Consider the following 13125-nt stretch of genomic DNA (forward strand, 5'->3'; position numbering starts at 1 on the left):
GAGAAGGTATTCCAGGGCAGATTGGGCATGATGTGGGGAGCAGAATGGGATAGAAGACAAGAATGGTAGTAGACAGAAGAAGGTTGTTACATTTGTGACAGCAGCAATCAATTGCACAGGAAAAATTACAATCGAAGACTAAGAAGATACAGATCATAGTGAAGCAGGCAGTGAAGTGTCTTGGGATCACTGGACTGTCAATGGGGAAATGCCGAGGATGACCTCAATAAGAATGAGAGTCAGTCCAGCCAGGAATCATGTATTGGTTCATTTAATTTTGATGATGGTGTTAATCCTTCAATGGAATGCCAGAGGTTTGATGATGCTAGGTTCTAAACAAACAGAGTAAAAACTCAAACCGATGACTAGGAAAAGCTCCACCCAAGTTTATTCCCCCACTGGGTCATACAGCTGCAAAGACAAAGGCATGTTTGCACAAGCGCATACAGTACCAGTCAAAAGTTTGGACACACCTACTCATTCAAGGGTTTTTCTTTATTTGTACTATTTGCAACATTATAGAATAATAGTGAAGACATAAAAACTATGAAATAACACATATAGAATCATGTAGTAACCAAAGAAGTGTTAAACAAATTCAAGTATATTTTATATTTGAGATTCTTCAAAGTAGCCACCTTTTGCCTTGATGACAGCTTTGCACAGTATTGGCATTCTCTCAACCAGCTTTTCCTGGAATGCTTTTCCAACAGTCTTGAAGGACTTCCCAAATATGATGAACACTTGTTTGCTGCTTTTCTTTCAATCTGCGGTCCAACTCATCCCAAACCATAACAATTGGGTTGAGGTCGGGTGATTGGGGAGGCCAGGTCATCTGATGCAGCACTCCATCACTCTCATTCTTGATCAAATAGCCCTTACACAGCCTTTAGGTGTGTTGGGTCATTGTCCTTTTGAAAAACAAATTGTAGTCCCACTAATCGCAAACCAGGTGGGATGGCGTATCGCTGCACAATGCTGTGGTAGCCATGCTAGTTAAGTGTGCCTTGAATTCTAAATAAATCACAGTGTCACCAGCAAAGCACCCCCACACCATCACACCTCCTCCTCCATGCTTCAAGGTGGGAACCACACATGCAGAGATCATCAGTTCACCTACTCTGCGTCTCACAAAGACATGGCGGTTGGATCCAAAAATATCAAATTTGAACTCATCACACAAAAGGACAAGGTCCATTTTTGGGAATCTTTGAGGCCTTTGCTCTCTAGCCAAGCAGTAGAGTACTTGGATGCATGTGATGGAGCATTGTCCTGCATGAAGATCATGACCTTCTTGAATGCTGAGGACTTCTTCCTGTACCACTGATTGAATAAATAATCTTCCAGAAGCTGGCACTAGGTTTGGAAGTTTAGTTTCAGTCCATCTTCAACCGGAAAATGTCAGACTACCTCATCCTTAATGGTAGCAGCCCATACCAGTACCCCTCCTCCACCTTGCTGGCGCCTGACTCAAAGTGGTGCCCTGTCACGGGCCAGTCACGGGCCCATCCATCTGGTCCATCAAGAGTCACTCTCATTTCATCTGTCCATAAAACCTTTGAAAAACCTGTCTTCAGGTATTTCTTTGCCCAATCTTGATGCTTCAACTTGTGAATCTTATTCAGCGTTGGTCGTGTTTCAGCCTTCTTGACCTTGGCCATGTCTCTGAGCACTTGACACCTTGTACTTCTGGACACACCAGGTAGGTTGCAGTTCTGGAATATGGTGGCACTGGAGGATAATGGGATAATGGGTTCCTCTCAAGTCCTTTGCAGTTTATTTGCGGCTTTTCGTCCGCATGCGTTTTTTTGTTGACTATTCGCAACAAAATAGTTTCAATTGTCCGGTGGTCACACCTCAATAGTTTAGCTCTTTCGAGAATGTTGCATCCGTCTGAAAGGCATTTTTAACATTTTTGACTTTTCAGTGTAAGTGAAATCTCTTTTTTGGCCCATTTTACCTGAAATAATGAAGCACCCTAATCATTATGCACACCTTGATAAAAGGTGTTATTCACTTTCACGACACCCTCCCCCATTACACAGATACATATCACCTGAAAATTATTCAATCCAATAAGCATTCAAATTTATTTGGTTTGGAGTTGGAAAATGTGCATAAAAATAATGATAAGATCAGAATACTCGCCTAATAACTGTGCTTGCGGTGTATTTTCAAAAATCTTGTCTGTCTTAATATCCATCATTCACAATTAATATGCGTAATAATGTTGACAGTTCATGCAAAGGATTGTTACCTATAACTATAACCAGGATTGCCATTGCATTACATTTTTGTCAAGCTATTTTTATTTTAGAAAACAATTATTGTGATTCATCCTATATTGTCCCAAACATCCTTACCCCCTAGCAACAGATGTGGGACGCACGCACGCACGCACGCACGCACGCACACACGCACACACACACACACACACACACACACACACACACACACACACACACACACACACACACACACACACACACACACACACACTTGGGACCATTTCCCCAAGCATCTCTGTGCAGTCAGACCCACTAGGGTCACAATAATATGCCCCCTTTCTGATTGTCCGAGTGTGACCCGTTCCCCATGGGTTTCTGCAGCCAGTGTTGCCAGCCCTGCCACTACCTGGGTGGGGGTACCCCACCGGAATCCCCACTGGCTAGGTACACGGTCGTCAAGGATCTCATTAGCAGCTTTGACAATTTCCTTGTATATTATGCTCTCCCATTAGGGGGCTTTGGCTTTGTAAGACTAACCCTGCCAGGCAGGCTCGGAATCTTGAGGGGGCTGTGCTGCTCTAGTAGATCTCTGTCCACATTCTTCTTTCTGTTTTCGCTGCATTTAGGAAATTTACAGTAAGCCCATAAAACAGAAGGTTTTTTCTTTAGTGTACAGTTCGCATAGGCGGGTGTATAGGGTATAGGGTTGGGAACCGTTTCATCATGAGATGTATCATTAATTTTCCAATGTATATCCCTCATCTGCACAAAATTGAAAGCTCTCTCTCGCAACCCCAGCCAGGTGGATTATTTTTGCAAAGGAGAAATACTCACTAATAAGGATGGAAACAAATTTGTGCAAAACATTTGAGAGAAACAAGCTTTTTCTGTGTATGGAACATTTCTGGGATTTTTCATTTGAACTCATGAAATGTGTGACCAACACTTTACATGTTGCATTTATATTTTTGTTCAGTGTCGCTAGAGAGATGATGTCACCTCTCTGGAGAAGTGAGTTGGTATGGCCCAATCCAGGTAGGAGGGCTTAACAACTGGGGTCTATTCACTAGGAACCAAACAAACCAAATAGAAGCCAACAGAAGCAAACATAATGGTTTGTTAGGGACCTACCTGAATTTGTCCACTAGAAACTCTTGTTTTCTTTGCAAAACATTTTCCCATTGGAGTAAACAGTAGCACAACTATTTACTATGGTCTTGGTCTAAATAAAAGCACCCCTGGAATATATATCAGTCTGTTAACATTCTACGCTACAGGAAGTGGGCAGACTGCTGGTAGTTTCCTGCCTGCCCACCATTACATGATAGGAGATTGTTGAGAGACATTTTAAGCTCAATGGTAAATAGCTGTAGTTCACTGTAAATAGTGTATTTATTTGCAGATACAGTACACTCAAGATGGACAAATATACATAACTTCATGATTAAATGGAGAAAAACAAGTTGTATTCATTGAGTGTGATAGCTAAGCATAACTGCAAACAACAATCATAAACTAAGCTCTGATAAACAACCAAATGTAATCCCATAGCACAATGACATTTGCTGTCCAACTTAATGACTTACATCACAATCAACAAATATTACTAGATACAGTAGATTCATATTAAATTTAACCCATCACTTATTGTTCAGAGTATAAACATACTATCCCAGTACTTTTCACATACAGTGAGTAAAGTTAAGCATCCACTTTTAGTGTGTCCTCTATTGGAATAGATAGAGAAAGACAAGAAAAGGAGAGAGGGAGAAGAGTGTGGCCCCACTGGACAGTGCATTACAGGTGACATTGAGATCAGAGTCAGTCCCTCTGGAGGAGAAGGTGACAAAGCCTGGCATGTCAGTGCTGATCTGGCTGTTGATCCAGGTCTGGTACTGGGACACTCTGGTGTACACTCCTGGGAAATTTGCTTCGGCACAGCCTTTTCCAAAACTAACAACCCCAGACTGGATCCAGACCAGACCCTGTTTGCTCACAATTGGCCCTCCGGAGTCTCCCTGTAGACGGATACATTTTAGTAATTTAGCAGGTGCTCATATCCAGAGTGACTTACAGTAGTGAGTGCATACTTTCTTCATACTGGTCCCCTGTGGGATTCAAACCCACAACCCTGGTGTTGCAAGTGCCATGATCTACCAACTGAGCCACCAGGTTAATCATCAGGGTCAGTGAACAATGAAATGATCTTTAGAAGTCTTCATGAGTTTGATTCATGATCATCTCTTTCTTACCATTGAATATTAGCTCTGCAAACTGCAGCTAAACTGCAGCTTTAGCTCCGCAACTATCTGGAATGAAACACAGCCATGCATCACCTGACAGGAATCTTTTCCTCCACTCAGTAGACCAGCACAGAACATGTTGTTTGTGATTGAACCCAATCCAGTATAGAGACAGTTACACTTCCTGTTCCCCACTACTGGCACAGTCACCTCCCGTAGGGTCCCGGGTGAGGGAAGGGGCACTGAGGAGGAGAGACCATGAAATCAACTTTTGCTGATATTCTGTTGTATACATTTCTGATTCTTTCTTTTCTGCTGCAACTGTATTGGAACAGCATTTACTTGCAAAAAAGTGGATATATGTGCAGGTATATAAAGGGTATGTATGGCTTGTCAATGCAAAGTCAGCATCGGGACCATCAGATCTCACCGCCACTATTGATATGGCCCCATCCGGTGACCCAGCTATTAGTGCCAGTGTAGTAGGTGCTGTTCACTGCTGCCAGGCAGACCGGCTGGATGTAGTCAGTGAAGGTGACAGGTGATGAGAGCTTCAGCAAACATATGTCATTGTCGCTGGTTGCACTGTTGTAGTTCAGGTGGCGGGTGATCTGAGAGACCGTTTGGGATACCTCGTTGGAGTTGATGCTTTGCTGATTCTGCCGGCCCAGGTAGACAAGCAGGCCAGACGTGCTGGTGCTGAGAATGAAGAGAGTTGGGAATAACTATTATTAATGTGATTATTAGACTATTAGTGTCCTTGCTGATGTCGTTTACACAATTCAGGTATGTATTTTAGAGAGACAATGTCACCTCACTGGAGTCATTACCACTCCTACAACTTATTTGACAACCATTAATACTGTGCTTTAAAACAAGTACAGTACAAACTAGCAAGCACATACAGCGAACTGCCAAAATAAAGGAAACACTTGAATAAATGAGGGCTACAAAGTCAATTGAGAGCAGGTGTTTCCACACAGGTTTGGTTCCTGAGACAATTAAGCAATTAACATCCCATCACCAGGGGCCGCATTAACGCAGGATTTTGTATTTTTCAAGCAGAAAATAAATATAAAAAGCAGATAAGATATCTTGCTGCATTTTGTAAACAAAGATAAAATGCTTCTTATTGTACATGAAAATAAGAATTTGTTCTTAACTGACTTGCCTAGTAAAATAAAGGTAAAATTCTGCTCAGCCTCAGTCAGGGTTTCCTCAAATCATAAACGTAAAAGGTCTAACTTTGCGCTGCAGTTGCACTTCTCCACTCAGATGAAATGTCTTTGCTCTTGTCATTGGATCACCAGACAGCGCTCTGACTGATGTGTAGGCTACTTTTCTCTGGTACTTTCCTCCGGTCTAGTTCTTCTGTAGTAGGGAGTAGGGCATAGACTTCTTCGGAGACGAAACTTTGGCTTGCCTCAAGAAAAATTAAATGGTGTGCTTGAACAGCCGATGCACATTATTTTGGCTACCATGGCTAGAAGTGGTTAGAAGTGACTTTGAAAGAGGAGTCTCAGAGGATCATAGGGGGTTAAAACGTGTGTGTGTGTGTGTGTGTGTGTGTGTGTGTGTGTGTGTGTGTGTGTGTGTGTGTGTGTGTGTGTGTGTGTGTGTGTGTGTGTGTGTGTGTGTGTGTGTGTGTGTGTGTGTGTGTGTGTGTGTGTGTGTGTGTGTGTGTGTGTGTGTGTGTGTGTGTGTGTGGAATCTATGCGGTAGAATGGTAGAATCTATGCCAAGGCACATTGAAGCCGTTCTGGTGGCTCGTGGTGTCTCAACACCCTATTAAGATACCTTATCCTGTATTTTGGCAGTTACAACTATATTTATCAAGTTACATTTATTTCATTGAAAAAATTACCAAAATACATTATACTTTGAATTAGTTCTCTGAATTAAGTGATTAATACATGATTAAAATAGATCATTCAGTACATAGACAAAGACAGCTTATAGATATTAAAATATCACCAAGACATAATATATGGGTTGGGGGACGGGTAAGGTTATGTCTTTCTACCTGGGGAAGCAGTGAGCGGCAGTCAGCACCCACTCTTTGTTGATAAGGGAGCCTCCACAAAAATGGCTGTTGGAGCGGTGCAGACTGGCCTGCCATGGCCAGCTACCTGCAGCTGCAGCCTGACCCCCGACAATCTTTGTGTTGAGAGAAGCAATGCCACACACTGAAGAAGACAAACAGAGGAGAGACAGCTCATGATTGAACTCACAAATCCCTCACTGTATAAAAAGAGCATTGAGGAGGATACACTAGCTGATTTGAAGCAATGCAGTTGCATGTAATAACAGCAACTTACCATTTGCCTGTGAATGGCCACCTGGTGGAGAGAGAGTGGATTGATGTTATTAAAGGGGTTTTCAGTTACCAGGTTATAGTGCTTTAAGCACTATTCAAGCGTGATAAAGTTCAAATAAAAGTATGATTTGAAAAATAAAATGTATTGAGTAAAAGTATTTATTGATTATCATAATTTGATAAGAGATTAACATTTTATGAATTTATTGTTGATGTGAAAACAAATCTAAATGTATAGATTCTAAAGCTGCTGAAAAAGTTTCAATACCTCGGGCTTAAAGAGACATGCTATCCGTTTAAGTAGCTGGAAATCTTACAATTTGTGGCTCTATCAAAATATTTTCCACATTTTGTTACGTGACAGCTTTATTCTAAAATGTATTAATTAAAAACGTTTCCTTATCGATCAACGCCCAATACCCCATTAAAACAAAGCAAAAAACAGGTTTCTGGACATTTTTGCAGATGTATTAAAAACAAAAAACATACTTTTTTTATTTTACATACAGTTGAAGGAGGTTCACATACACCTTAGCCAAATACATTTAAACTCAGTTTTTCACAATTCCTGACGTTTAGTCCTCGTAAAAATTCCCTGTCTTAGGTCAGTTAGGATCACCACTTTATTTTAAGAATGTCAAATGTCAGAATAACAGTAGAGAAAAATATTTATTTTCAGCTTTTATTTCTTTCATCACATTCCCAGTGGGTCAGAATTTTACATACACTCAATTGGTAGCATTGCTTTTAAATTGTTTAACTTGGGTCAAATGTTTCAGGTAGCCTTCCCACAATAAGTGTCACGGCTTTCTTCTGTTGAAGGAGAGGCGGACCAAAACGCAGCGTGGTTATTGTGATACATCTTTAATGAAGATGATAAATGAACAATATACAAAACAAGAAATGTGAAAAACCAAAAACAGCCCTATCTGCTGTAACAAACACAAAGACAGGAACAATCACCCACCAACCCCAACACCAAACAGGCTACCTAAATATGGTTCCCAATCAGAGACAATGACTAACACCTGCCTCTGATTGAGAACCATATCAGGCCAAACACAGAAACAGACAAACTAGACACACAACATAGAATGCCCAGTCAGATCACACCCTGACCAAACAAAACATAGAAACATACAAAGCAAACTATGGTCAGGGTGTGACAATAAGTTGGGTTAATTTTGGCCCATTCCAACTGACAGAGCTGGTGTAACTGAGTCAGGTTTTTTAGGCCTCCTTGCTCGCACACACTTTTTCAGTTCTGCCCACAAATTTTCTATAGGATTTAGGTCAGGGCTTTGTGATGGCCGCTCCAATACCTTGACTTTGTTGTCCTTAAACCATTTTGCCACAACTTTGGAAGTATGCTTGGGTCATTGTCCATTTGGAAGATCCATTTGCGACCAAGCTTTAACTTCCTGACTGATGTCTTGAGATGTTGCTAGAATATATCCACATAATTTTCCATCCTCATGATGCCATCTATTGTGTGAAGTGTACCAGTCCCTCCTGCAGCAAAGCACCCCCACAACATGATGCTGCCACCCCCGTGCTCCACGGTTGGGTTGGTGTTCTTCAGCTTGCAAGCCTCCCCTTTTTCCTCCAAACATAACAATGGTCATTATGTCCAAACAGTTCTATTTTTGTTTCATCAGACCAGAGGACATTTCTCCAAAAAGTACAATCTTTGTCCCCATGTGCAGTTGCAAACTGTAGTCTGGATTTTTTTATAGCCGTTTTGAAGCAGTGGCTTCTTCCTTGCTGAGCGGCCTTTCAGGTTATGTCGTTATAGGACTCGTTTTTACTGTGGATATAGATAGTTTTGTACCTGTTTCCACCAGCATCTTCACAGGGTCCTTTGGGATTGATTTGCACTTTTCGCAAAGTACGTTCATCTCTAGGAGACTTCCTGAGCGGTATTGTCACGTCCTGACCTTAGTTCCTTTTTAATGTCTCTATTTTAGTTTGGTCAGGGCGTGAGTTGGGGTGGGCATTCTATGTGTTCTATGTTTTTGTATTTCTGTGTTTGGCCTGATATGGTTCCCAATCAGAGGCAGCTGTTTATCGTTGTCTCTGATTGAGAACCATACTTAGGCAGCCTGTTTACCCACTATGATTTGTGGGTAGTTATTTTCCGATTAGTGTTGCACCTTACAGAACTGTTCGTTTGTCGTTTTTGGTCAGTATTAATCTTTATTAAAATTATTATGAACGCGTACCATGCTGCACTTTGGTCCTCTTCTCCTTCTCGCAACGACAATCGTTACAGGTATGACGGCTACGTGGTCCCATGGTGTTTATACTTGCGTACTATTGTTTGTACAGATGAACATGGTACCTTCATGTGTTTGGAAATTGCTCCCAAGGATGAACCAGACTTGTGGTGGGCTACAATTTGTTTTCTGAGGTCTTGGCTGATTCTTTTGATTTTCCCATGATGTCAAGCAAAGAGGCACTGAGTTTGAATGTAGGCCTTGAAGTACATCCACAGGTACACCTCCAATTGACCCAAATGATGTCAATTAGCCTATCAGAAGCTTCTAAAGCCATGACAAGTTTGAATGACTCCAACATAAGTGTATGTAAACTTCAGACTTCAACTGTAAGTATTCAGACCCTTTGCTATGATCCTTGAAATTGAGCTCGGGAGCATCCTGTTTCCATTGGTCATCCTTGAGATGTTTTTATAACTTGATCGGAGTCCACGTGTGGTAAATTCAAATGATTGGACATTTTTTTTTCTCATACAATTGCAAAAATGTCTGTAAACCTGTTTTCGCTTTGTCATTTGTCATTATAGGGTATTGTGTGCAGTATGTTCGAGGGGGAGAAACGTGTGTAGTATGTTCGAGACTGTAACGTAACAAAATGGGGAATAATTCAACGGGTCTGAATACTTTCCGAAGACTGTTTGCTTACACTGTATATATATATATGTCACAGAAACAATCCACTGGTCAAGAATATACTTGGCTCACTAGGTGAAACTTGTGGTAACTCAATGCTGGTAGGGTTTTTGTCATATCAACCCTTTGTTTATAGACCATTTTGTGCTGCTCAGTGGATGTCCTTCTAAGGGCTAAAAGACGATAGACAAGCAAACTGGCATTTCCAGTTATAACAATGGGGCACCCATTATTATGTTCTTAGTCTCATTCACTTTCTCAAGACAAAGGAGATGATTGTGGACTTACAGGAAAAGTAGGGCCGAGCACGCGGGGTTGTAGTGGAGCAGGTTTACAGCCTCAAGTCTCTTGGCGTCCACATCACCAACTAAAATAGTCCAAGCAGAGGGCACGACAAAACCTATACCCCATCAGGAGACTGACAAGACCCTTTTGATTTTTACAGCTGCACCATCGAAAGCATCCTGACGGGTTGCATCACTGCCTGGTATGGCAACTACACGGCCCCCGACCACAAGGCACTACAGGTAATGCGTGCGGCCCAGTACATCACCGGGGCCAAGCTTCCTGCCATCCAGGACCTCTATACCAGGCGGTGACAGAGGATGGCCCTAAAAAATAGTAAAATACTCCAGCCTCCCTAGTCATAGACTGTTCTCTCTGCTGCCGCACGGCAAGCGGTGCCGGAGCGCCAAGTCTAGGTCCAAGAGGCTTCTAAACAGCTTCCACCTCCAAGCTATGAGACTCCTGAACACCTAATCAAATGGATACCCAGACTATTTGCATTGCCCTCTCCCCCACGCTGCTGCTATACTATATATATATTATCTCTGCATAGCCACTTTAATAACTCTACCTACATGTACATAATTACCTCAATTACCTCGACACCGGAGCCCCCCACACATTGACACATTGACTCTGTACCGGCACCACCTGTATATATCCCCACTATTGTTATAGTCCTATACTGCTCGTTAATTATTTATTCTTATCTCTTATCTTTTTAGGGATTTTCTTAAAACTGCTGGTTGGTTAAGGCCTTGTAAGTAAGCATTTCACTGTAAGGTGTTGTATTCGGCGCATGTGACAAGGCCGTCATTGTAAATAAGAATTTATTCTTAACTGACTTGCCTAGTTAAACAATGGTTAAATAAAAAAATATATATACATTGTTGACTTTTGATAATAAGAAGTAGATATAACGGTAGTTTGAGTGAGAATCTTTGATTTAGTCAGTGTGGAAACCACTTTGTTTTTGTTAAACAGTAATATCACTTGGGACAGTCCTGTGGAGAATGTTTTGGCTATCATATTAATTATCGATTAAAGTGGTGTCATGTGCAAGACTTGCATTATACTCAAAGGTTCAGTATAAGAATGACTACATAATTTCAAAAGACATGTATAATTTCAATTACTTTTCATAGATAATTTCAACTTCCTAAATACTCAACTTTTTTTTGGGGGGTCTCTCAAAATGAGGCAGTAATCATTACAAAAGCAAATATACACACAGTCCAAAATATATTATATTCCTGTAATGTACTGTAAAAGCAGTGATATCAAACATATTCACAGTTTTAATGCAGTCTAAACGTTCCTTTATTCATTTGGGAAAGAACCCAATCTGTCTATAGGAATCTAGTCAAAACAGTGAAATGATTTACTTGGAAAAGTACAGTACTTGGTAAAGTGTGAACTTGTTGAGCTTTCTCTAAATGTATTAAAGTAACTCAAAGTGGACTGCTAGTCTATAATAATAATAATAATAATAATTCTCTACCTTTTCCCATGCAGGTCAACGAAAATACAACAGCACACAAGACCCACCCCGACTCCATCCTATTAGCTGCTACGGCTTTGTGTGTGTCCTGTATTTAAAATACCTTTTGTTGGAGGAGGAGGTATGTACCACAGGAGGTTGGTGGCACCTTAAATGAGGAGGATGGGCTTGTGGTAATGATTCACCACCCATTCCATTAGCGCCATTTCTGACATTATGAGCCGTCCTACCCTCAGCAGCCTCCTGTGGTATGTACATAGGTAGGTAATAGCTTGTATTGTTGAGTCAGGGTGTGACACATGCCTCATGACACATGTCATTGGCCCTCTCTCTCTCTATCTCTCGCGCACGCTTTCTCTCTCGCTCTTTCTTTCTCTCTCGCTCTCTCTCTCTCTCTCTCTCTGCATGCTGGGAGTGATTGGTGCATGCTGAGAATTGTTTGAGTGAAGGAGTGAGTGTGTTGTGGAGAGTTAGATACTCACAACTTTCTTTCGGTTTGCTATTTCTTGGTGGCATTTTTTTCTTCTGTGCATGATTAAGGTTATTATTTTTGTTGTGGTAGAATTAAGTATTTTGTTTTTCGTATCAAAATTACCCTGATTTTGGCGGGGATGGCAGCCCGAATGGGGATGCCGTCCCTGTCTACTGTCACGGTTTCTGGTCGCTGTAGGAGAGAAGGTAGGCTATGAGAATGTTGCTTATGCATCCCGGATGAATAAAGCGGTGGTGGTATTTCTTAAAGAAGAGTGTCTGGTTGATCGGATGGTTGAGCATTGCGTACTTCTTAAAGGAATGTTCATTCAAGTTACGCCGCTTTTTTCTCCATCAACACCCGGCGCTGAAACAGGTAATGTCATTTCGGAGACAGGTGTTTATGTTTTTGGACTCACCGGAGCAGACTTTAGAGTTATCGTTTAAAATCAAGTATGACAATAGAATGTATATGGCTTATGCTAGTACGGGTAGTCAACAGTGTTTTGAGTGTGGGGATGTTGGTCATAAGCGACATGCTTGCCCGAAATGGGAGAAGGCCGAGGGAGGGGCGCAGGTGGTCATCGTAACGCCTGGGCCCTCTGATGTAGGGAGAGGTGAACCGACAACGGTAGAGCAGCCAAAATCACCTGTTGCTGAGGAACAACTTATCCGTGTTGAGGGCACGGAGTTGCAACTTTTATTAGAGGGAAATGTTATGCTACAGAAAAGTATTGTTGTAGAAGGTAAGGATGTATCTGAAGAGCCAGTTCCTCAGACTGGTGAGCAGGTGCCCAGTACGAGTGCTGGGGTAAAGGAGGGGGTTCATGTGGAGCTAGGCTCCCAGGTAGTGGAGGAGATGCCCACTACGAGTGCTGGGGTTCATGTGGAGCTAGGCTCCCAGGTAGTGGAGGAGATGCCCATTACGAGTAATGATGTACAGGAGGGTTTTCATGTGGAGCTAGGCTCCCAGGTAGTGGAGGAGATGGCCACTACGAGTGCTGGGGTTCATGTGGAGCTAGACTCTCAGGTAGTGGAGAAGATGCCTGGTACGAGTGATGAGGTGCAAGTGGGGAGTGTTGAAAGGGATGTGGTAGAGGGGAGTCAGTTGTCTGTGGTCTCAGCTGAGGATCAGGAGAAGGATATGGATATCTCTTTTGATATGACAGCT

The 13125-nt window shown here is 41.9% G+C and overlaps 1 protein-coding gene across 1 annotated transcript; it reads right to left on the reverse strand.

Moving 5' to 3' along the window:
* Window positions 1–3596: 3596 nt before the first annotated feature.
* Window positions 3597–11605, reverse strand: LOC123995764 (serine protease 27-like). Its single transcript, XM_046299436.1, has 6 exons — window positions 11484–11605; window positions 6790–6810; window positions 6495–6657; window positions 4902–5170; window positions 4565–4713; window positions 3597–4246 (listed from the first exon to the last, which is right to left on the reverse strand). The coding sequence occupies exons 1-6, from the start codon at window positions 11539–11541 to the stop codon at window positions 3956–3958; spliced, it is 951 nt and encodes a 316-aa protein (XP_046155392.1). The 5' UTR covers window positions 11542–11605; the 3' UTR covers window positions 3597–3955.
* Between the last annotated feature and the right edge of the window lie 1520 nt (window positions 11606–13125).

This window comes from Oncorhynchus gorbuscha, linkage group LG14 (genome assembly GCF_021184085.1).
Source record: "Oncorhynchus gorbuscha isolate QuinsamMale2020 ecotype Even-year linkage group LG14, OgorEven_v1.0, whole genome shotgun sequence".
Lineage (NCBI taxonomy): Eukaryota > Metazoa > Chordata > Actinopteri > Salmoniformes > Salmonidae > Oncorhynchus > Oncorhynchus gorbuscha.

Excerpts from the sequence above, each read along its gene's own strand:
- LOC123995764 (XM_046299436.1), bottom strand. The coding sequence starts at position 11,541 with ATGGAGTCGGGGTGGGTCTTGTGTGCTGTTGTATTTTCGTTGACCTGC. Across the intron at positions 6,811-11,483 it reads GTTGACCTGCATGGGAAAAG|GTGGCCATTCACAGGCAAAT; the intron begins GTAGAGAATTAT and ends TCTCTCCACCAG. Across the intron at positions 5,171-6,494 it reads GCCGCTCACTGCTTCCCCAG|CACCAGCACGTCTGGCCTGC; the intron begins GTAGAAAGACAT and ends CTTCATTCTCAG.